The 24872-nt window shown below is 46.5% G+C and overlaps 1 protein-coding gene across 11 annotated transcripts; it reads left to right on the top strand.

Moving 5' to 3' along the window:
• Nucleotides 1–199: 199 nt before the first annotated feature.
• On the top strand, nt 200–23920 carry NPC2 (NPC intracellular cholesterol transporter 2). Of its 11 annotated transcripts, none has more exons than XM_077909983.1 (6): nt 203–471; nt 4857–4964; nt 6300–6472; nt 16128–16198; nt 16768–16897; nt 22437–23914. In XM_077909983.1, the coding sequence occupies exons 1-6, from the start codon at nt 393–395 to the stop codon at nt 22821–22823; spliced, it is 948 nt and encodes a 315-aa protein (XP_077766109.1). In that variant the 5' UTR covers nt 203–392; the 3' UTR covers nt 22824–23914. The 11 variants fall into 11 exon arrangements, with proteins under 11 accessions (XP_077766110.1, XP_077766109.1, XP_077766108.1 ...); XM_077909982.1 differs by having other exon boundaries at nt 218–474; nt 16131–16198; nt 22437–23876; XM_077909981.1 differs by having other exon boundaries at nt 218–474; nt 22437–23876.
• Nucleotides 23921–24872: the final 952 nt, after the last annotated feature.

Genomic DNA, 24872 nt, shown 5'->3' with positions numbered 1-24872 from the left:
CTCCGAGCACACCTATTGGGTGGTGCTGGAGGAGACGGGATTTGATTGGCTAGGGATGCTCTCACGACGGAGGGGGGCGTGCCAAGAGGCTCGGGCGGAGCGCCGGGGCGGGGAGGGGGCGGGGCGGGGAGGGGGCGGGGCGGAGCCGGAGCCTAGCCGGCGGGGCCCGGGGCGGGCAGGATGGGCGGAGACAGCCGGCGTCGGGGCGGGCCCGAGCCAAACGCGGCTCTCGGGAGCCGGGAGCAGGGGGCGGGCCGCGGGCGGGCCCAGCCCGGGTTACTGGTGACTGGTCGCCTGACCGGGATCCTCCCCTGGCCCACCCCGGCAGGTTATCTTGTGACTGAGGCGGTCGCTTCTTCCTCCCTGGAGCGCTTGGAACCTGTCTAGCCGCGATGCGTCTCTTGGTCGCCGCGTTCCTGCTCCTGGCGCTCGGCGCCTCGGCCCTGGCGGAGCCGGTGCATTTCAAGGACTGTGGTGAGTCCGAACCTGCCCGAGATTCCCGCGCCCTCTGCGGGAGCCCCCCCGAACCCTGCCCCGAGCCCCCGGGCTCGGTGGGGCGGGCCCCGCGGGCGGCGGCGCTCGGCGTGGGACCCTCCGGGAGCGGGCTGCGGCGGGCCGCGGTTAGGGAGCCGGTGCCCGCGGCGAAACCCGACGGCACGCAACTTTGTCTCTTTCCTGGGACGCGCGATTGGGGTCCCTGGGCGTTTCCTGGAGCTGGGCCTTTTGCTGAAGTTCTTGGAGTCGGTAGGGCCGGCCGTTGAAGGTCCCAGTGCTGCGCGGGGCGTGAGGGGTGGCGGGTGGGGGGTGTCACAACTTCCTTTTTTTGTATGCCCCTTATCTCGGATACCCTCTCCCTCCCCACGCCGTTTGCTTTTCTTTTAAATTTCCCTTTTTGCTGGCAAGTCAAAAGTCCATTCTCCTTTGCATGATTTCTTCCATCACCGCTTCCTTTGAGCTATATGATTTTGTGCTTCTTAATCACTTTTTCCTCCTGGATATAAAACTCGTGTTGCCAATTACAGCTACATTTCTGCATAATAGGCAAAGAAAAGCTATAGTTCTTTTGAACTATGATATGTGATCCAAAGGAGCTTTATATTTTCCATGTATGCTGCCATTTTTCTGGTTGGTAGAAAATGTAATTAGCAGGCACAGTTTTACTATTTTATACTTAATAAAATAGCTTTACTTTTTTGGGGGGCCAAGACTGGTGATATGTGTATAAAGCACTGTAATATAAGATCCATAGATTTCTATTTATGCTGTTTTATGATTACATGAAATTCAATCTATCAGCCTTTTAGTAATGCAGTTGATGAGTTTTGGTGGATCTCAATTTTGTGTCAAGGTTTTCCCTGGGAAAGATGTTGCCTGGGGGAAACCATGCCATAGTATTTTACTGTCCTTCTCCCTAAAATTGTTAACAGGTAAAATTCAGGTAAAAGTAAAAAAAAAAAAGAAATAAAATGGAAACAGCTTTGAAGTTAAAGGAAAAAAAAAAAAAACAACTCGTGTTGCTGGTCACAGCTTGTGACACACAACCCGCTCTTGTTGCTGTGGTAGGGATCTTTGTTGGGAAATCCGACGGGGGGAGGGGGCGGAGGGGGAGGGTACGAAATAATGAGCTCCTTCAGTCAAGTCTATAGAATTGTTTCGAGCAGAACTTTTCCCGAAGTGCAAAGGTGTAATGAGACATGAAAGAAGACATTTTATAAGATTTATGAGCTGGAAGGCAACCTGGAGATCCTGTAGTCAATCACTCTGAATTCCAGAGATGTTAGATATGCTTACTCAAAGTCACCCAGCAGAATGGGAACCGGAATAAGTTTGATGCTTTATGTCTAGTGCCCAGGTAATAGTAACTGCTCAATAAATATTTGTTGAAAAGGTAAATGAAAAAAAAAAGAAAAGGTAAATGAGGGAATAAATACTCTTTATACTATGTCGTCAAAATTCTTTTTTTTTTTTTAAGATTTTATTTATTTATTCATGAGAGACACACAGAGAGAGGCAGAGACACAGGCAGAGGGAGAAGCAGGCCCCATACAGGGAGCCTGACGTAGGACTCGATCCCAGGTCTCCAGGATTACACCCCGGGCCAAAGGCAGATGCTCAACCGCTGAGCCACCCAGGCATTCCATCAAAATCTGTGAGGCATTCTTGTTGAGGCAAAAGGAAAGTAGACCAGGGGACAGGACTGATGAAGGAGTAAAGACTGCTGGCCTATTAATATCTAACAAATCGGGTTGCCTGGGTGGCTCAGCAGTTAAGCATCTGCCTTCAGCCCAGGGCGTGATCCTGGAGACAGGGGTGGAGTCCCACGTCAGGCTCCCTGCGTGGAACCCGCTTCTCCCTCTGCCTGTGTCTCTGCCTCTCTCTGTGTCTCTCATGAATAAATAAATAAAATTAAAAAAAAAACAAAACCCTAACAAATCCTGTCCAATGAACTACTGGCACTTGAAAAATGCTATTATCTCAAATTACTGCGTTTCCCTCCATTAAACTTAGTGGCCAAATTTTTTATGAAGATACTATATTAACTTTATTAACTCATCCAACCCTCGGGATCTTTTTTACAGATGAGGAAACAGGCACATGGAGTAACTTACTCAAGTTCTCACAGCTAGTAAGCTGTAGGAAGTTAGTGGGTGTTTGTGAACCACTTGAGTTTCTGTGGTAACATTAACATAAAAAAAAAAAAAAAAAAGCTATGGAAACCAAATCCAGAGATTGTTCTCATTTGAAAAAAGCAGATGTACCCCTATGGCAAGAACATCTTAAAGGAAGGATGGTTTCAGTTACAGATTTTTTTTTTTTTTTCCGGTTACAGATTTTCAATTTACTTTTGAATTGGAAAATAACAATGTAAAAACTTCAGTGCCCACATCAAAAGGTTTTCAAGTTCCACTCTACCACTCTGGAGTGGTATTTCCTCAAGTAAGCAATGGGGCCAAGCAAACTGGTTTTGCTGTTTTTGCCATTTTAGGACTGAGATTGTTCTATTGACATTGAAAGTCCAAGAACCTCTTGTCAGGAAAGCTGGATGAAGGAGCTACAAGTAGTACCTTTTATTCAGGTCCCACTAGATCAGGTGACCCAGCCTTGAAAGAAGCAGATAGAAGTGGATGTCGAAAGCTCTGGCTTAAGCACTGATTTTCAGTGGGTTATTAATTAGAGTTCTGGATATTTTTTCCTGTTCGTAGAAGGTAGGAAGACAGATTGGAAGACAGTGTTTAAAGAAGAGAATTCTTGCATGTGTGTTTTGAGAACATTGCCATGCTGGAGAAGGAAGCTGAGGATGAGAGACAGCAAGTTATTATTTATAGACCTAGCTGGAACACTTTTGGTCAGTATGATGAAACTGTCCCACCCAAGAGCTGGCACAGGCTCAGAAAGCCAAGTACATTTACATGAGTTTCTCATTTCATATCCTATGGGCTAAGCTACTAACCTGATGACTGCAAAGGAGAGGCTCACCTTTTTAGTCAAGAGGGAACTTGCTAACCCACCCAGGAGCAACTATTCTAGATTAAATTCATGGACTGAATCCTGATGTGATGGTAATAAAATGAACACTTACACAGAACTACTGTGTTGCAAACACTTACCTGAGAGCTATATGTGTGTTAGCTCACTGACCCTAGGAGGCTACTCACTTATTATCCCCAGAGGAATAAAGTAGCTTGTTTTGAGGCTTCACAGGAAGTCAGGGAACCTGTGAGATTGCAAACTCAAGTGTCAGGTCCCAGAACCAACCTCTCAGCCATGATGGCCAAATGGCAGAGCTTAAACTTTCCTTGGTATAGGTGGTGTTAGCAGTTTGCTTGCATTCTCTCCAAATTCAGCTGTCCAGTTTCAGGGGCCTAGGTGAGGGAGTGAGATTTTTTTTTAAACATTTCATTTATTTATTCATGAGAGACATACACACAGAGAGAGGCAGAAACACAGGCAGAGGGAGAAGCAGGCTCCATGCAGGGAGCCTGATGTGGGACTCGATCCCAAGACTCTAGGATCACACCCTGGGCCGAAGGGAGGCGCTCAACCACTGAGCCACTCGGGCATCCCGAGGCAGTGAGATTTTTAAAGATTTTATTTAACTTCTTTAGGTCAAGCAATTACTGGGAGCAAATAGCACTTCTGTCTTTGTTTAGACTAAAAAAGCAGACACCTCGTCTCAAAGACACTTATTTCGAAGAACACATTTCCAAAGTGGAGTGTACACCTGTATACTGCAGATGCATTCTTAAAATTGTTTTCACTGGTAGGGGTACACAAAGCTCAGAGACCACCAATTTGGAGCAATGCCAGACAGGATGAGAGGAAGTGGGGGAGGGCAGTTGAAGAGCAGCCAGTCTTGAGAGTCCAAGTGGAAATGGCAGCCCTGAGGCTGAAGCAGTCATCACTTGTGCCATATGTATTCTGCTTTAAATCTTGCATGGGGATGGAAGGAGGGGTGGGGATGACTTTCCCTGGTATAGCCCTCCCAGGATATAGAGCAGGGGGGCGGGCCTTTTTTTTTTTTTTTTTTTAGATTTTACTTATTTATTAATGAGAGAGAGAGAGAGAGACAAAGGCAGAGGCACAGGCAGAGGGAGAAGCAGGCTCCATGCAGGGAGCCCGACAAGGGACTCGATCCCAGGTCTCCAGGATCATGCCCTGGGCTAAAGGCGGTGCTAAACCGCTGAGCCACCCAGGCTGCCTGGGAGCTAGCTTTTTATACTTAACTGATTTTATTTCCCCTTCAGCCATCAAATATGAAGAGTTTCCTGGAGAACAGAGCACCCTCCCATTAGGTAGGGGACAGCATAGGTGATTCATTTTCCTTCCTATTCCAATTCATTTTTCTTTTTTAACAGGTTCTGCAGTTGGAGTTATAAAAGAACTGAATGTGAACCCATGCCCTGCCCAGCCTTGCAAACTGCACAAAGGCCAATCTTACAGTGTCAATGTCACCTTCACCAGTAGTGAGTAAAAGTGGCTCTTGCCTTCAAATTCATTTTAAAGCGTAACATCAGTCCCAAGTATTGGAATGAGGGTGGTGATATGGGGAAGGAGAATTGCAGCCAGGACTCTGTGATCTCCCTTCCAACTTGTGCAAAGCTCAGACTTACCTTCTATAAGGTTTAGGGAATTCATTTGGGACCCAAGAAAAAAATCTGAGCTTCATTTCTAGAAAGGGCATCTACCTTGAATCCTTTCCTTATTTTTTATCTATGGAACTAGACAGAGCAGTCTAATAAGAAATCTCAAAGTTCCTGTAATCATCTGTTCTTAAGCCTAAACATAGCTCCAAATAACTAGAGTTGTTTTCTTTCCTGGACAATACACTGCCCCCATTCTTGTCCCAAACCAAGAATGTACCTTCTAAACAAAAATAATCCTCAATCCAGAAAGGAAACAGAACCAATATTCCAGATCTCCAAAATAACCTAACAGCTCATAATTCTAGTTGCACTAATTTATTGTATTTATTCCTCCTGCCCATCTTGTGATGTGGAGGGTTGCGGGATGGCAATAAATGTACCTCCTCTTTCTAATCTTACCCAGTTTCTAAAGGGTTCTCTCTTATTGTTACAGCTCATGGCATTTCTGTGGGGATTCCTTTCGTTTTTGTTTTTGTTTTTGTTTTTTTTTAAGATTTTATTTACTTATTTATTCATAGAGACAGAGAGAGGCAGAGACACAGGCAGAGGGAGAAGCAGGAATCATACAGAGAGCCTGACGTGGGACTCCATCCAGGGTCTCCAGGATCACGCCCTGGGCTGCAGGTGGCGCTAAACTGCTGCGCCACTAGGGCTTCCCTGATTCCTTTCCATTTTGTTCTTAATATCTAATGGAATCCTGTGGCAGGGCATTTGAGAATTCAGAGGCCAATCTTCTAAAGCTCTGTAAGATAACCCAGTACACTGATAAAAGCTGATATAATTAATATAAAGAAAGTTTACTGCCAAAAAATTCCATTACTTTGTTGGATAAGGTTATTTACGTAGCTCTGGTTCTCCCGAGAAACCGAAAGACAGTGAAGAGCAAGCAAGGTGGGGGTGAGAGCAATGAAAACACCCTTTTAGTTGCTTAGTTGCTTTTTTTTTTTTTTTTTTTGAGTTAATACTTAATTCTGTAGCATTCACAGAAGTATCAAGCATAACTACAAAGAAAAACAGACTGAGAATTAAGAAGTACAGACTTTATGATTTGCTATCATAGCACTGCCATTGCTTGGGAACATAACTGAATTTTTTACCTACAGTTTAGAAACAGGCTGTTTCCTTCACTCTCTGATTCTCTTTTTTTCCTCTTAGATATTCCATCTCAAAGTAGCAAAGCCATGGTGTATGGCATCGTGTTGGGCGTCGCAGTTCCCTTTCCCATTCCTGAGGCTGATGGTTGTAAGAGTGGAATCAACTGCCCCATCCAGAAAGATAAGACCTACAGCTACCTGAACAAACTGCCAGTGAAGAACGAATACCCCTCTGTAAGTGACCTTGTCATTCAGGACACTGGAGGCCTGTGACTAGATTAGAAATGGGGGGGGGGGGGGGCGGGGCGGGGCAGGAGGAAAAGAGTGGAGTAGGAGTCCTTCATCACTCCTTGATGAAGAAGCAGAAGTTTGGGGGTAAGGAGAGGAGTTGGAGTGTTAGGAATCCTGAGGCAGGGCAGATATTTTTCACCATGCCCCTTTCCCCTTTGTTCTTTGTCACCTGCTGATGCCATTCTGATATACAGTGTTTTCCTGGATCCTCATGACCACCTTTTGCTGAGGCATTATTACGTCGGTTTTATGAATGAAGAAATTTGAGCCTCTGATGTTAGGCTATATAAACAGAGTCCACTCCTCTAAGAAATACTGTATCTAGTTTTAGAGGTGGGCCTTGTGACCCTGAAACCTGTGCACTGTTAAAAAATTTTAGGCAAGTACCAAATAGTTCAAGATGTCAGGTTGTTATCTAAAAAATCCTGGTTTCTCCATTAATTTTTTAACAAGAGGAACAGTAGTTTCCTAGCTCTGCAGCAGAGAGGCACTTTTCCCACACACTTCTTTCTCCCCTCCATCTGTCTCCAGCCCCTACCTTCCCCTCTAGCTCGCCCTGCTATACCTACTTTTTTTTCTACCACACACTTGTGAGAGAGAACCTGTTGGAATTCCTATTAAAGATAGGAATCCTGATAGGAATGGAGGAAGTAAAGGGATTCCTTTTTTCCATAAAGGAAAGGAATTTTTTTTTTTTTTTTTTTTTTAAGGAAATCAAGTAGAACCCAGGAGCAATCTGGCCACTTATTTTCTAGAAATGGCAAGTAATTAAAGTACATCCCAATGAGATTCTAATATAGGGAGTCAGTGTTTAAGGGATATTGGAGACCCCATGGGTCAGGAACAGGTTTGTAGGGGCACCTGGGTGGCTCAGTCAGTTAAAGCGTATGCCTTTTCGGCTCAGGTCATGATCCCAAGGATTGAGCCCTACAGAGGGCTCCCCGCTCAGTGTGGGAGTCTACTTCTCCCTTTGCCTCAGGCTGTCATTCCCTGTCATTCCCTCAGCCTTTGTTCTCTGGCTTTCTCTGTGTCAAATAAATTTAGATAGATATAGAGAGAGAGAGATAGGGAAGTAATCTTAAAAAAGGAACAGGTTTATAGATTAATTGGCAGTCTCTGGCTTTCTCTCTGTGTCAAATAAATAGAGAGAAATAATCTTAAAAAAGGAACAGGTTTGTAGATTAATTTGCAGAGTATCCATTAAATCACTGGCATTTCTGAGTCTCATCATTTACTCGGAGTGTCTAATTAAGGCCTGACACAGTAGGCACTTCGTATGTGGTAGTTTGAAAAACAGCTTTAGGGCAGCCCTGGTGGCTCAGCGTTTTAGTGCCTGCCTTCAGCCCAGGGCGTGAGCCTGGCTGGGCCCAGGGCGTGATCCTGGCTGGGATCGAGTCCCACATCAGGCTCCCTTCCCTGCATGGAGCCTGCTTCTTCCTCTGCCTCTCTCTCTGTGTGTGTCTCTCAAGAATAAATAAATAAAATTTGCTTATTAGAAGGGGCAGTTCAGAGTATAACAAGTCAACACAGAGATTTCTAATGAGGTGTATTACCAAAAAAAAAAAAAGAACAATTTAAGGAAGGTATACAACTGAAGCTGTATTGCTACAAAGCGTTATTGTTCATGAAATTATTTATACGGTCAAACTGTTTTGGTCATCCTTTGTGTTTTGATATTTCCAGCTAACAAGATATTTCATCATTCCTACAAATCTAATTTTTTACTCTCTGCTCTTCATGGTTATGCTTGGAAAAAGTTGGATCAGATTGCCAAATACATAGAAATTGTTTAAGTGTAAAATTATCTTCTGTGCAAGGCTTCATTATGTACCATTGATCTAAACGGGAAAAGAATGCTTTAGAAATTATATCTCTTGGGCAGCCTGGGTGGCTCAGCGGTTTAGCGCCGCCTTCAGCCCAAGGTATGATCCTGGGGCCCTGGGATCGAGTCCCACATCAGGCTCCCTTCATGGAGCCTGCTTCTCCCTCTGCCTGTGTCTCTGCCTCTCTCTGTCTCTCATGAATAAATAAATAAAATCTTTAAAAAAAATTATATCTGTTGAGTTCATGAGGTTAGTATGTGGTGCCACTAACACCAAATCATAGGTGTGACTTAGTTTGCTTTTCTAAGTTTGAGGCCATGGGCTGTGGTCACATCCCAAGCAGCCTTCATAATGGCATGATTTAAGAAGAAAGATCTGAAGGATTAGGCAGTTTGTTACTAGAGTTTATAGTTAAATCAGTTCTGGATTGAGGCAAGGTCCTGCTTTCATTTTTCCCAATTCTTTTTCTCTTTTATCCAGATAAAACTGGTGGTGCAGTGGATGCTTCTGGGCGACAACAATCAGCATCTCTTCTGCTGGGAAATCCCAGTTCAGATTGAAGGCTAGTGCTGTTTAAGCCAGTATGTCCATCTGGGGGTGAGAGAGCACAAGTGGAGGGAGGGCAGGAGAAATCCAGTCTAACCTAAATCAGTGCCATAAAATGAAAGGAATTTCCACACCACCATTTTATGCTTCTCAGCCTCCAGAAGGTTCCAGACCCTGTTTCCTGAGAGCTCAGAACTATTGCCCTTGTAATATCTTCTTTGAAGGGTTAGAGGGAAGAAGAGAGAGGGAGGGATAGGCATGAATTTAATTGTCCTCAGTGTTTCTTGCTGTTGGAATACGGAGGGTCCAGCTGGTCAGGACCCAAATGAGGCTGCACAGGGCCCTTGGATAATTTGCCCTCGGGTGATCAGCCTTTGCAGCGGAGGACGGATTCCCAACCTCCCCCACCTCCTGGGATATTACATCCGCAAGTTCCTCATCTCCAAGTGCCTCCTTGAGTTCCGTACATTGGGCCAGCAAGTCTGCTGACCTGTGACAGCACCTCCAGCTCTCCTGCTTCAACAACAGTGACTGGCTGTCCAGTGGTGCCCAGCATGTCAATGGAGGGGACATGCTCAACCACAGAAACTCACGTCTGAGTGGCCAGTTCTCTATAGTTCTCTCCTGTCTCCTTTTCTGTCTAAGGTGGTTTTCATTAAATGCAGCACTTGATTAGCAGATGTTTGATTTTTTTTTTTTTTTTAACAACACTAACTTGTGGCCTCTTTGTGCAACTGGAAATGTCCTTTTGAATAAATAAAACTTGGTGGTCTTGTCTTCTGCATGTTGGTGGTGATCACCTACTTCTTTCAAAGTGTTTTCCCCCAGATCTGTGGAAGGTAGACACAGGTACCATGGGCCCAGAGTGAAGTGAAGACGTGACTCTTCAGAAACTGTCATTTCTTCCCTCTTTGCCCAATTAGACTTTGCCTTTTTTATGCAAAATGACCTTATTGTTTTGCTATATTTTGCTCACTCTTAACAACCGTATGTGCTTGAAAGAAGCAGTGAAAGCACACACCACTTAGTTGAGTATAGTTGAGTAATAACATCTGGAAGGTCAAGGGAACTAAACTGGCAGGTAGGGGAAAGGGCAGGGAGTAAAAGGTTATAAGTTGGCATGAAGCATAGTAGTCTTTTGGGAGCCTTGAGCCATGAAGAAAGCATAGGAGCTTAAAAATGAAATGTGAAGTTGTGGCAAATAATGGCCAAGTTAATTAAATCTTGGCGTTTCCTGCTTTTGAAGTCCAAGTATAATCATGGGGCATATATCTTGCGGCCTGTTTTTTGTTGTTGTTGTTTTTTAAGATTTTATTTATTTATTCATGAGAGACAGAGAGAGAGGCAGAGACACAGGCAGAGGGAGAAGCAGCCTCCATGGGAGCCCAACCTGGGACTCAGTCTCCACGATCACACCCTGGGCTGAAGGCGGCGCTAAACTGCTGAGCCACCAGGGCTGCCCTCTTGCTGCCTCTTTTAATCAATGTACTGTCAATCAGCTTTTAGCAGTCACAGGTATTACAGCCCTCTTCACAAGTGAGTTGGGAAATGTGGACCTTGAAAGGCCATCTCTTTTAAATTGGGCTGCTTTTAGATTGACCAAGTAAAGGGGATCCCTGGGTAGCTCAGCAGTTTAGTGCCTGCCTTAGGCCCAGGGCATGATCCTGGTGTCTCGGGATCGAGTCCCACATCAGGCTCCCTGCATGGAGCCTGCTTCTCCCTCTGTCTCTTCCCCTCTCTCTCTGCATCTCTTATAAATAAATAAAATCTTTTTTAAAAAAAGATTGACCAAGTAAGCTGTTTGGTCCAGTTGACTTCATCCCACTAGAGCCTTGGATTTCCTTGGCTTGTGAGTTTCCCAGGAAAACCACCAGGGGACAGCCATAGATCAGGAATAAAGTTAGCAGCAGCCAAGACTTACTAGTTACTGCCCAGAGCCAATTCAACCACTGTCTTCTTTAGCTAAGGTACTTTGTGTGTCCTATCATATTGTGTTTAGAGGGTCAGCCCACTCCTGGCTCTCCTCATGATGGGCCCTAGGTCTATCAGACTTGGCCAACTTCAGGGGCGCCTGGGTGTCTCAGTGGTTGAATGTCTGCCTTGGGCTCAGGTCATGATCCTGGTATCCTGGGATTGAGTCCTGCATCAGGCTCCCTGCAAGGAGCCTGCTTATGTCTCTGTCTCTCTCTATCTCTCATGAATAAATAAATAAAAATAAAATCTTAAAAAAAAAAAAAAAGACTTGGCCAATTTCTTTAAAAAAAAAAAAAGATTTTATTTATTCATGAGAGACACAGAGAGAGAGAGAGAGAGAGAGAGGCAGAGACATAGGCAGAGGGAGGAGCAGGCTCCACGCAGGGAGCCTGATTGTGGGACTCGATCCTGGGACCCCAGGATCATGCCCTGGGCCAAAGGCAGGCACTAAACCACTGAGCCACCCAGGCGTCCCAACTTGGCCAATTTCAAAGGTGGTTAACTGCTATGGTTTCTGGCTTCAGGCTTCCAGTAGTTGGATCCTCGCTTCAATAATTAATAGGACGACCAGTGCAATCTTCAAATACCTTAACCTCTCTGTGTTTCTGTTTCCTTATCTGTTAAATAGGGGTAATAACAGCAGGGCTGCAGGAACTAAATGGGATGATGCATGTTAAATGCTTTAAATGGTACATAGTACACACTGGGTAGATGTTCGGTATTATTCTAGGAGGCAGACATTCTTCCTCCTCTAGAAAAAGCAGGAAAATCAGAAGGTTCAATCAGATGTGTGATGATATGCCACCTCAGAAAAATGAGCCTATTCTCTGCATGGAACTTCTCGAGATGCCTGGAAAAGCTCAGTTCTCGTGCATGCCTGCTCTCTCCCTGTTCTCAGAGGATTGCTCCCGTCACTGAGCGCATTCCAGACTCACCACGACCTACCCTGCGTTTTGTACTTGTGCCCCTCATATGTTAAAAGAAGACAAAAAAAGTAGTTCAGGTAGCGTCTACCCTTCAGTAAGAGCAGAAAGTTAATGCAACAGCTTATAACTGTTTACCAGCCATTGTGAGGCTACACAGTCTGCCATAGCAAGCGAGGTAGGGCTCCCAAGGGGGGATTAGATGGAAAGGTCGTCTCCTGTACAGACGGTTCATCGGCGCCCCCAGAGTCATTAAAGCATTGGGAAGCACTGAACCTTAGGCTACATAAAAAAGGTCATGCTCTTTCCAATGACAGTCTCAGACTTTTCTAGTCCACTGAGCATGCCGTGGAGGCTTAGACACAGCTCCTCTCTTGCGTGAATTCCAGGGCAGAACAATCCCAGACTCCACAGTCATTAAAAAAGCATGAGGAGTACCCCTGCTCACAGAATAAAAAGAACCCAATATCCAGTATCTAGTTTGGGAGAGTGGTAGGTGGGAGGCCTGACATTTAGTCAGATCTTCAGGTTAATGAAAAGCAATAAGCATGGAATAATTTTCAACCCTGTATGTTTGGTTCTGAAATCTTAGTTGGTTTTTTAAAAAGAAACAGTTAAGACTGATCTTACTTATGCTTTGAAAAGGTTGATAAAAACTTGTTCTCTGTAGGTGAGGTCCAGGCTAAGGGAAGATGATCTAGGATTAGTCATTCATGTCAGACAATCCAAAGAGCAAATGTTGCTTAAATGACTAGCTTGCTTACTGAGGTTAATTATTTAATAATCAATACACTTGAAAGTCTGGGAGGAGAAACAGTTGGTCTGAGGACGAGGTCGTGGTACATAGGAAGAACACCTACACCAAGGAAAGGGTTATGTGTGAGATTTGTCACTAAGGGGATAGTCATCTTGAACCAGTGTTTTTCCCAAGGGCCCTTTGGGAAAGAGAACTGGAAACAGCTTCGAAAATTTAAAAGCCTGGGGTACTCAGCTCAGTGTGTGTGTGTGTGTGTGTGTGTGTGTGTGTGTGTGTGTGTGTGTTGGGAATAGGAGAAGCACTGTTCTCTGACCTGTGGTAGAAGACGGCACTGGTTCTCCACAGATGTTGCCTAAAAGAGTGCTGAGAGGAGTGGAGTCATTTGGGGTGGTTGTATCTTTTTCTACAAAGAGAATCCCCTGGCCCATCCCTCAGGTTCCAAACTGAAGCCTATTCACTTACAGCTGTCAGTTGACTAGCAACTAAATGGTCTGGGTGTTGGTTGCCATGGAAACAGCTGAAAGGCCCATTGCTATGGGAACCTACCATGCTCTCCAAATCAGGGGTTTGGTTCCTAAAAAGGAGTGAAGGACAGGGTGGAGGGTGGAGCCTAAGAGATGGACTGCAGAGGCCCCTATGGGTCCCGGAAGAGGATGAGCAAAGTGAGTGAGCCTTCGCTAGCTCCCTACCACTGGGACAGAAAAGCAGTGACCTCGTCCACTTCCTGCAGGCATTCCCCACCTGTTCCCTGTGTGCCACCCCCCTCCTGCGTCCTGCAGCCACAGAACACAGGCGTTCACCACCCCAAGTAGAGAGGAAGGGCATGAGATCTTGGGGGCAGACCTAGCATGCCAGTGCCACAACCCTCATCTGCAGGGGCTCTGAGAGAAAGAGTCGTGGCTCCTCTCTGCATGGCAGGCCCTTCTCCACGCATCCTGTGGCCTAGATAAGCAGCCGGCAGGTGAAAGGAGCTTAGCTCTGGCTGCCAGTGGGTCAGGCCGATAAGGAGCCTGGCAGATGAAACGGATGGCTGCTGCCCTTGAATATGGCCAAGGGGTTGGGGCCTCCAGTGAGGAAGCAGAAGGCTGACCAGCCAGAGCCATGTCTGTTGTCAGCACTAAAGAAACACACCACTCTGTTCTCTGCCCCCTGCCCACCCACACGCGTGGCTCTACCACGGAAGAGTGCTGCACATGGAACCAAATAGGAAAGACGTGGATGCTTGGGTGGCTCAGTGGTTGAGCATCTGCCTTTGGCCCAGGGTGTGATCCTGGAGTCCCAGGATCGAGTCCCGCATTGGGCTCCCTGCATGGAGCCTGCTTCTCCCTCTGCCTGTGTCTCTGCCTCTCTCTGTGTCTTCATGAATAAATAAATAAAATCTTTAAAAAAAAATAAGAAAGACAAGGTTGGATGGAGTCTCTGTAGATGTGCACAAGAGCAGTAAGATTCCTTCTCAAGGTCTGCAATCAAGGAAAGTAACTGCCATTGGTGTTAAGCGGTAAGATGACCTTGGACCCAGACAAGGAGAAAAAGCATTCTCGGTGGCTCTGCCAGTAACTACTGGTAACTTATGGTTTGTAAATTGAAAGGACTGGGCTGGTTAATCTCTAAAGTCTCTGTCATACTCACAGTTGATGATTCAATGAGACACTGAAGGGAAGTTTTGGCACCAGGGGGGATCCTATGCAGCCTAATCCTACCTGCTAGAGGGAAGGATATCCCTGGAGTCCAGAGAGGCTGGGGGCTGAGACCAAGACTTTTATTTATTTATTTATTTATTTATTTATTTATTTATTTATTTATTTATTTATAGGATTTTATTTATATAATCATGGGAGACACAGAGAGAGAGGCAGAGACACAGGCAGAGGGAGAAGCAGGCTCCATGCAGGGAGCCCGACGTGGGACTCGATCCCCGGTCTCCAGGATCACACCCTGGGCTGAAGGTGGTGCTAAAATCACTGAGCCACCCTGCCCAAGACTTTTGATTTAGAGGCGTCTCAGACATGTTTGACCCAGGGGACTTTCACCTGTTCCTCCAGAACACTGAGATGCGTGTTTTTTTTTTTGTTTTTTTTTTTAAGATTTTATTTATTTACTCATGAGAGACACAGAGAGAGAAGCAAAGAGAGAAGCAGGCTCCATGCAGGAAGCCCGATGTGGGACTCGATAACGGGACCCCAGGATCACGCCCTGGGCCAAAGGCAGACAGATGCTCAACCGCTGAGCCGCCCAGGAATCCCAAGATACATGGTTTGGGTTTTTTGTTGTTGTTGTTTTCCTAAACTTGCCTTTTGCCTGGAGTTGTTGGTCTCGATTCATCCCAGAGAGTTTTATAGTATAGAAACCTGGCACCAGAAAGAGAGAGATGCCACCCAACCTTTGCACTGCTCCACGGGATGATTGAGCATTTCCCCCAGGATCTGGGAGGAGATTTTCACCTTTGGAACATAGTTGTCTATAGATTTCTGCAACATTTAAAATGGTAACTACAAGCTTAGTTTATACCCCACCTCCAACTCTTCCCCCATTGATTGACTTTGGTAAGTTATTTAACCTCTGAAGGCCTTGCTTTCCGCCTCCATAGAATAGAATCAGAATACCCCCTCGCTGTTCTACTGATGACCTGAGGTGGTATATGCAAAGTGCTCTGTGCGGGTGCCCATCTCTAATAAGTACCTGATCATTATTATCCTCCCAGATAAGAAAAGAAGGTTGCAGCCATGGAAACTGCTCAATGGCCTAGAATCGTAGGCATTTGCCGTGGATTTGTCTTCCAAATTTAATTCCAGGTGCCATTCAAGACTAATGTTCCCTCTGATGGTCCTCCCTGTGGTTTGCCTTCATTAAGGCAGATTCTAATCCTCTCTCTTTAGAACGCTTAACCATTCTTTTTTATGTATAATTTTCATCTGTCAGCTTACCTTCCTAACTAGAACTGTAAATATCTTGAGAACAGAGATTGCCCTTTCACATTTAAGTAAATGCCCAAAACTCAGCACTCAGCAGTTTTTTAGTGAATTTTTTTTTTTTTTTAATACAGGAAAATGTCATGACGCCTTAGGTTTTGAATCTGACCATTTAGTTCTATAGTAGTTTTGGTCTCCAACGGGGCAGGAAGAATAACGGTTGACTTGGTTTCATTCTCCCGAAGAAGAAGGCACAGTGGTGCCCTATCCTGGATGGGTAGCTCCAGAGCAGGACTCATCTCTCGTAGAAGCCAGCTGTCAACTGCATCCAAGACTCATTGACCACACTAGCCTGTCTCCAGCCTGAAAGGTCCTGGCCTTGGGCTTGGGAGGAAGTAGCTCCCCTTCCCTGCCTGGCTTCTGGCTTCAGTTCAGTTCAGCAAACCTCCTGACTATTCCTGGCTCCTCCTGTCTGGGTCATGATGATGGCTCTCTAGCTGCACATTGTGTCAGCTTGACTCCAGAAGGGCAAGAGGAAGAGGATCTGGCTTATCTAACTCTCTCGCTTCTCTGGTAGAGGCTAAATCCCTGCAGCCTCTGGCAGACCACCCCACCCCACCCCGCCTGGCCTTGGCTTCCCACCAGAGCTTGCCTGTGCTTGCTCAGCAGGAACAAGGCCCAAAGAGCTATTGGAGCATCTCCCAGACTATGGCTGCTGAGAACCATCTTCTTGCAAGGTGGGTAAAGCGAAGTGGTAGGTTAGGGAATAAGGCAGCAGAATGAATGTAGAAGAAAAGCTTCTAGGCCTGACTGATTTGCCATGTGACCTTGGATGAATCATTTAGCTTTTTTTAGTTGAATATCTCATAGAGGTGGTTCATGAACAAAAGGAAATGATGGGTGTGCACGTGGTAGCTTGGAAGCTTAGAAATATAAAAGTTACTCATACTCATACTCCTATCACAGGCTAGTGGGGAGGACTAGCAATTCATCCTTTGGATTTTCCTGCCTAGTTGTCATTGACTTGATGAGCTGGACACACCCACAGAAAAACCCACAAGAAAAACAAGGTTCTGGATTTGATCGCTTAGAAGAACAAGTTTAAGATTTGGGCACAAAACAGATGTTTAATGCAGATGGCTCTCCCTTAATGTTTGCTTAGTCCTGAGGGTATAGAAGACTTAGGCAACCTGTCACTCGTCATCCTGATCACCACACAGCCTAGTTGAATTTATATGGGCCAGAACGCGTGCTACAGCGTGCTGTCCTTCAGCCAACACTTACTGAGCTCCTATTTTGTGCCTAGCACAGTGATGGGCCCTCGGGACAAAAGAATGAGGAAGGCAAGGTCCCTGCCTTCAAGAAGCTCAGAGTTCAGTGGGAGAGGCAAGCAGCAAACTCATCACTGTGATACAGTGAAACAATGCCAGTCACAGGTACGGAATGCCATGGCAACCAGAAGGAAGAGCACTGGGGGTAATTTGGTCTGGAAGAGACAGAGCCAGGTCAGGGTTCTGTTGGGAGCCAGGCCGTAAGTGGAGATGTCTAACACCATATTCTTGATCTTTAATCATCCCCCATTTATTCTTCTCTCATTCATTCATTCAACAAATATGTCCCTGCCCTGTGTCTTCTGAGATTTTTTTGGAATATTTATTGTAGTGAGTTGACCTCCTGCCAAACAGCTGATTTTTTTTTTAACTTAAAATTCCTTCTACTTAATTTACCCTGGAACTAAGTAAGCATATTTAGTTATGTCCTGACCACATACTCAGTATTTTAGAATTCTGGCCACCACTCCCCAGCCTACCTGACCCACTTCTCCTTTCTATCTATGCTTCAGCCACACTGAAGCCACACTGGTCTCCTTTCAGTTCCTCACATTAGCTGTGCTCCCTTCCCTCAGCCACAGGACTCTGGCACATGCTTGTCCCTCTGCCTGGAATGCTCCTCTCAAATTAGTTAACATTCATTTAGTTAACCCCTGCTCATCTTCTACATTTCTGCTGAGAGGAAGACTTCCCTGACCACCTAGCCCAGATCAGATCAAGTGCTTTGTTCTAACTCCTCAGAGCCCCCTGTTCTCTCCTCTCATGGTATAATTCAGAATTATATACTGTGATTCTTTGATTCTATAATTAAATGTCTGTCCTTCTGGGGTAGAGAACATTTCTATTTTGTTCAACCCCGTATTCTCAGTGTCTAAGAGTGCTCTCAGTCCAAGGAGCAAGTGGCCAATAAATATTTTTTGAATAAATTAATAGAATGATAAATGGGTTTTGTAGCCACTTTTTGCCTTGGGCCTAAATGGTTGAGTGTCCAAAACCAAAACCAAATAGCTAATATACAATACACAAGAACAAGGGCCAGAACCAGACAGAGAGCCTCCCATGAGAGAGGCACAAAAAGAAGGTAAGCCTGGGATGGGATGTCCCAGAACTAGGAGGCCCCAAGCTTGTATCTGTAGGGACGGGACCAAGGGAGGAAAAATGGAAAGACTGGAGCCACCTGGCAAGGTCAGACCTGGGAAGTGACCTGGAATGGAGGGAGAATTAGTAATACTGGGTATGTGGTCAGATTATAATCAAACATGCTTACTTAGGGACACCTGGATGGCTCAGTGGTTGAGGTCTGCCTTTGGCTCAGGTCATGATCCCAGGGTCCTGGAATTGAGTCCTGCATCAGGCTCCCAACAGGAAGCCTGCTTCTCCCTCTACCTATGTCTCTGCCTCACTCTCTTAAATAAAATCTTTAAAAAAAAAAAAAAAAAAAAAAAAAAAAAGCTTACTTAGTTCCAGGGTATTGAGTATCTATCTACCACCTTGATTCTCAGGTGGTACCTATATGCCTTGGATGCAATATAACATGCTAGGGTACAAAAGACAGGATTACTGTCCCATTTTCCTACTGCTTCAGTTGTAACTAGACTTTGATAAGTGTGGGATTGGGGAGGAGGAGGATCATTTTATATAATGAAACCAATACTGATACAGAGTAGAATATAAATTTCTTATGATTATAAAAACACACGAGATTTCAAAGACATTAATGACGTTAGCGGTAGTTCAGTGAAGGAGTCTGAGAAGAATTAATAACTCAAAGTACTACACTCCAAAGGATTCTGTATGATTGAAGTTTTGTAAATCAAGTATAGAAATACACGGAAGATATGCTGTTTCAATGCAAGATTTTTCTCATGCATTTTTGTACTGCTCACCACACCTGCAAAGACCACGCACAATGACTTGTAGTTGGACCTTAAGTGTCGAACTGAGTCCATAGCAAAGAACTCACTCCCGGTCCAGTCTGTAAATTGTTAATTGGATTTTATTATCAATATTGCTTGGCCTGTCCACTCCACCAGTGAGAGTTGGGGCCATTTCTGTATCTCTCTGGAGAAGATCTAAGTAAAGAGGCTCTGTGGGGTGTTGTGTCCAAGCTCTTCCAGGATGGAATCGTGGGGGAGACAATAGGGAGATAGCAAGACTGAGTTGAAAGCAGAAAGCACAAAGAAGAGAATTTCACTTCCTGCATTTACCTATAAGGAAATTAGGCTCTAGTTTCTCTGTATGTTTCCATTGTCAGCTGTGTTTGCTTCCACTCCAGGAGAAACAGGGAGCGCCCTGAAGACAGAGCTGTGTCTGTTTTTAACACTAGGCACCTTGAAACCATGTGCAGCCAATACTTACTTGCCCACTGTCCAGCCCAGGGATTCCCCGGGATCAGAGTAGATCAAATCTTGGTGAAGATAACCATGCAAATTGCAAAGCCTGCAAAAGCAAAATTCTGAGAGGTAGGCAGCAGTAGGAAACAGGAAGTTAGAAGAGTAGGTGTCTGAGGAAGGCTGGTAGGTCCTTCCTCTTCTCTCCTAATCTACCTAACAAAGGAGTGAGCTGAGCCTCCGGGAGGGAGCAGCCGTGGTGATCCGAGTGGTGATTACTGGGATTGATTCTCAGCAGGGGCTGAGATGAAGGAGACAGTGTTCTCAGACTTAATCGCTGCTTTTTAACTCCCCCGACGTCATCTCTAATGGTCCCTGGCTGGTGCCACGCAGAGCCTCCACCCCCAGGCCCCCCAACTCTGCCTACCTGAACAAATTCCTCCCAGCTGCTCAGCAGCTCTGAACCTCAGATCCATGCCTGCCCCCACCCTTTCCAATGCATCTGAGCCTTTTGCTTCTGTGTTCAGGGAAGGGGAAAGAGCAAGGGGGCAGCTCTGCCCTCTGGATACTGTATCTAGAAAGTATCAAATCAACTACTCCCAAAGACTCAATCTGATGAAGGGACCAGACCCACTGGAAAAAGATAGCAAGACAAGAATCCAGAACGCCAAATGCTTGGGGTGCCAGCGGGCAGTGATACGCCTTGGAAGCAGCAGGCCAGACTGCAACCTTGTCAGGAAAGGGCTGGAAATAAGCCAAATAGAACAGAATGGAAAAACAAGAATCATCTGCAGTTTAAAAAAAAGGGGGGGGGGGAGTCAAGGGCATGAGCCTTGTTGTCAGAGAAGTTAGAGATGAGGACAAGAACTGGGCAACACTCCTCCACTCCCTCCTGACTGTATTTTCTCCTTTTCTCATAACCTCCGCGATAAATCACCTGCAAACTGTAGCTGCGCTGGCTGTACCCACTTGAAATTGCAATCTGGCAAGCCTAAGATTGGCATTCAGGGACTGTCTTTGTCACGAAAAGCAGAATTCTTGTTTATTTTGGTAAATTAATTGCTGGCAGAGAGGGCTTTTCATTTTCCAACCAGAACAATTGCAGGCTTGAAAAGAAATTGCAGGGTTGGAAAGCACCTAAAGGTTACCCTGGGTTAAATTGCCAGACCTAGCAGCAAAAAATGCACGGTTCTTGGCAGCTCTGAACGGAAGACCACATGAGAGGCCCAGGCTATGTGCTGAGCTGAATCTGTGCACACAAGTAGCCTCTGAGCCTTCATCCCTCAGCGATGTGTGGGTGGCCCAAACCAACCAGCCTGCCACGTTGGGAATGGGCGGCAGTGTCGGCGCCCCATCTCCGGTCCGCAGCTTGCAGTTGATGAGTGGCTTAGAGGAGGATACTCTTTGGCCTAATTTCAGCAAAAAGTCTCTGGAAAGTCTCACTGTCATAAAAGTCACGGTAGCCTCTGCACCTGATGCTATCCTGTCATCTCCTGCAAACACCAAAGCTGACCTGGTCGTGTTCTGACGTAATGAGTTTGCCTGCCAGTCAGTGACCTGTACCAGTCCCACCATGGGGAACCAGTGGCTGTGGTCCCTTTGGGAAGGATGACCCTCATGGAACTTACCAGAACCCACAGACACACACCTCACATATGCACACACTACAGGGATTCCAAACCGGTTCTATTCTGGAAAGTGTTCAAAGTGAAGGGAGGTCAAGATTTCAGTGAAGTCATTCGGGGAAGGTTCACTGGAGGGGAGATGTCTGACCAGTTATTCAAAAGGTATTTTCTTGATTTAGCAGAGAGAAAGGAGAGCACATCTCAGGTGCGGGGGAGAGGGTTTGGAGCCAGGAGGAAGTAGAAGGCTGATTACTTACAGAGAGGCCCTGTCACAGTTGGTGGCTGGGGTGGTCAGTGAGAAGTCAGTGGGCCTGTGTGAGTCCTTGATGAGTAACTCAGGCTTAATGTGGGATGCACACCTGAACGTGCAGCAGGCTTCTGAGCAGAGAGGATGATGATTCCAGCCCAAGTGTGTGGGATGAGCTGGAGCTGGGAGGATGGAGCAAAGGGTCCGATCAGGAGCTTTAGCTTATTGGGAGCTCGGAACCAGAAGCCGGACCAGGGTAAAGGCTGGGAAAATAGGAGGGTAGAGGGAGGATGCCTTTGGGCAGGAAAGTAGAAGAAAGTTCAAAGGAGACTTCACTGGAGCAAGTTTACAAGAGCAGGAGGAAGAAGATTCCAGAAGCAGTGGGAACCTGTTAGCTAGACCCTAGCCCTCTGGCCATTGCCGAATATCTCTAAAGCAGTTTTAAAAATTAAAAGGGAAAACTTTCTCACATCTGTAATTTGATTTGATCCAAGCATCTATGTGATATAGGCAGGATCAAAGGGGGGTGGATGAAGGTACATAATAGCGAAAGTAACTTGTCCAACATCCCGGTCATACCCAATTCATCTCATGAGGCAGGCCAAGAGGAAGAATGAGAAGTTCAGCGGGCCCAGCTTCCCTCTCCACAGAGCACCTTCCTACCTTCCTGACAACCTTGTTCCCTGAACTCCACTGGGTGAGCACCATAAGCTGGTATCTAGGTCCCGGAACACTACGCTACTATATCTCCCTTAGGACCTCAGACAAAGGCCTGCCACCCCCTCCTACCTCAGGATGGACAAGGGAGGATGGATACTAACTCCACTTCCTTGTCCTGGTCTTTTCCTCTGAGCTCTCCCTGCCTCAAGGCTCTTTGCCAGCTGCACGTCCGCTTGCTTCCTCTCCTAGGTCCAGCTATGGGTTTGGATCATCTTCTGGTCAGCCCTTCCCAAGCCACTCTCCTACTCCTATGAAAGGGCATCCCCTCAGCCCCTCCTAATCCTTTGTTGGGCACTTCACTTTTCTCTTATTGGAAAAGACAATTGGCTGGATGGGAGCTCGCCTGTGTTTTATTGCTCAGATAAAGGATTTTCATATCAGTCCTGATGAGAAGCAGTTGAAGGGCTATTCTTGCCACCTGCTGCAAGAAGCAATTTCATTCTGGCTTCCTGAGTCTGAATGTGCTTGGAGAACTGAGCTGCTGTTGGTCTAAAAGACTTCTTTCCAGGAAGTACAATATCCAGAAATGATAAAAATGACTCAACCCTGATGGAAGGGGTAGGAGAGCCCTGTCAACCCATCACTTCTCTTCCTTCCAAATCAAGCCCAGTGGCAGCGCTTAGTTCATGGAGGTAAAGTGGAGGGATGCAAAGTAGTGATGGAGGTAGTAGTGGGGATCCTTGGGGGTGGCTGAAAACTGCTTATCCAGTCTCCTTTTACAGATGAAGAAACTGAGGAGAGAAGGGGAAGTGCATTTGCCCAAGATCGTGCAGAGTTCCATCAGGGTCCATGACTTGATGCACAAACCAACTGGACCAGCTCACATCCTCTCCTCTAATGGCCTTTGCTCCATCTATGCTTGGATGCATCCTCCCCCACCCATTCAGCCAGTATCAGTGGAGCTCTGTGCCCACCACTGCACTGGCCACAGATGCAGCGATGAATGCAACATGGTCCTTGCTTCTTGCCATTGGTGCCACTTTCTCAACAAACCCAGTAGCTGCAAAGTTTTCCCACCCCAGCACAAGCCCCCACCCTGCCTGTCACTCAGGCTCCCAGCAGCCAGAGCTAAAGATAGAATTGAGGGCAGCGTTTTAAGTCAGCAATGAGCAGACCTGGCTGGCCAAGTGGGGAGGGGTAGCTAAGCCGAGTTAGGAGTCCTCCTCAGAGCAGCCGGAGTGTGTTTCTCTTAGTGGCCCATGCCTGTGAGACTGGCAATAACTATTGCTGGTCTTTCTTCTCCTACTGAGCCCTGGACAGGGCAGGTGGAGCCTAAGTCTGATACCTCACTCCAGAAGCCAGCCTTCCCTGAACCTCTCAGCTATATTCTGGCTTTCTCTCCTCTGAACCCACTACCTTGCTGACCGCAGGGCTTTGGTTATTCCCAAAACCGGTGAAGACCACACCTCACAGCTAATATTCTGCCCTCCTGCTAATATTCACAGGTTAGCATTAGGGCCACGGGAAACTGGAAGAGGAGGCCCAAGACTGGTGAGGTCAGGCCCTCTGCTGAGAGCCCACAGGACTTACATCCTGAGAGATACTACTGGCTGCCAGAACCTGGATATTGCCTCCAGAACTTTGTGGGGGATGAGGTCACCAGCAGGGCCCACCCATCCGGATTTCCTCTTCCTGCCTTCAGGCCACCTGCTTCTCTGCTGGTCCCTAGTAATAGGCCAGCTGATGCACACCAGCATCACCCTTGTATGGCAGGGAAGTGAGTGGTGTGGGGGAGGAGAGAAACCTGGAATTATTCCTATTCCCAGCCAAAGTTCTCCATTCTTCAGGCATGGTGAGTTGTAGGCCGTGGAGGAGCCATGGGGAGAAAAGCAGGAAGAGAGATAGGATGAGCCACCCTTTCCCAGAAATGCAGAAGAGGAAGGCAAGCTGCCTCCTCTTGAACCTGAGTCTGATTGAGGGGTTACCTCAGTACCTCACCAGCACCACCACAGCCTCAAATGAAGGGACAGAGACAAGACATGGCCTGCAACCCTCCAGATGGCTGGCATGACAGTGTTGGCCATGCTTTCTAAATCAAAGGGTTTAAAAAAAATAAAAATAAAAATAAAAAAATAAATCAAAGGGTTTGGTCATAGCCCCCCCGAGGAGGGGCAGGCTGGAGAGCTGGGGGTGGGGGATAGCTCTGTCCGACACTCACCCCCTTCTCCCCACAGTGGCAAAGCGGGGACTACCACTCCAAGAACCTGCATTCCAGGGACAGAAATAGTATGGGAGGGTGGGGTGCGGGGGCTGGGGCTGCCACATGCTGCTTTTCCATGGGCATTCTGGGTAAGAATAATAATGAGGCTATTAATAACTTCTTACCTCTGTATAAGTCTTAAAGACCTTTCTCTAGATGTTTTTCCTGCCTGCACACCCATGATCTCAATTTGATTTTCAAGTCAACTCTGTGCATCTGTGCGGTCAAAACCCCCAGGTGATAGTCGAGGAAACGGAGGCATGGGGAGGGGATTGTCATGTGGTCATCACTCATTCTTCTAATAAAGGGCTGGGCAAAAACCAGAAGCGGGTTCTGCTTGGATCAGCTCTTCAATTGTCCCGTTGGAAGGGGGTTCCAAAAAACAGGTTTTTTCCTAGGCTATATTGAAGTCACTTTTGAGGTATATGCAATGTGGATATAGTGCAAAGTTCCCCAGGGGCTTTGACCCCTCCGTCAATTAGTCAAGACTGATTTACCCAGCTCTTCTCTGCCTCTGCTCTGTGCCAGGTCCCAGAGACAGGCATCAACAAAACAGTCTTGCCATCAAGGAGCTCACAGTGTGATGAAAAGAGAGACAAACCCTTAGGCCATCTCAGTACAGCAGGGTTCATTTAAGGACCAAGGCAGTACAGGGTATTGTGGGAGCACAGAAGAGGAGCCCTAAACCAGCCTAGGGGTAGCAGAGAGGGCTTTCTGAAGGAGGTGATGCTCTAACCAGCTACTTAGTCAAGGTTACTCTCTGATTGTGCCCCTCTTCTAAATACCAGCCTCTGGCCTCTTTCAAAGACTGGTACAACCAAGCAGCAGTAGCTAGACTGCCCTGACCCTGCAGGTCAGAACGAACCTACCCTGCAGCCCAGGGATGGCTGCAGTCACACTCCACTGCTGGAAATGGACAGGATGTGGGTTCCAAGCTCAGCTCCACCTCACATTTGTC

This window comes from Canis aureus, chromosome 9 (genome assembly GCF_053574225.1).
Source record: "Canis aureus isolate CA01 chromosome 9, VMU_Caureus_v.1.0, whole genome shotgun sequence".
Classification (NCBI taxonomy): domain Eukaryota; kingdom Metazoa; phylum Chordata; class Mammalia; order Carnivora; family Canidae; genus Canis; species Canis aureus.
This window is presented reverse-complemented; position numbering and strand designations above follow the sequence as displayed.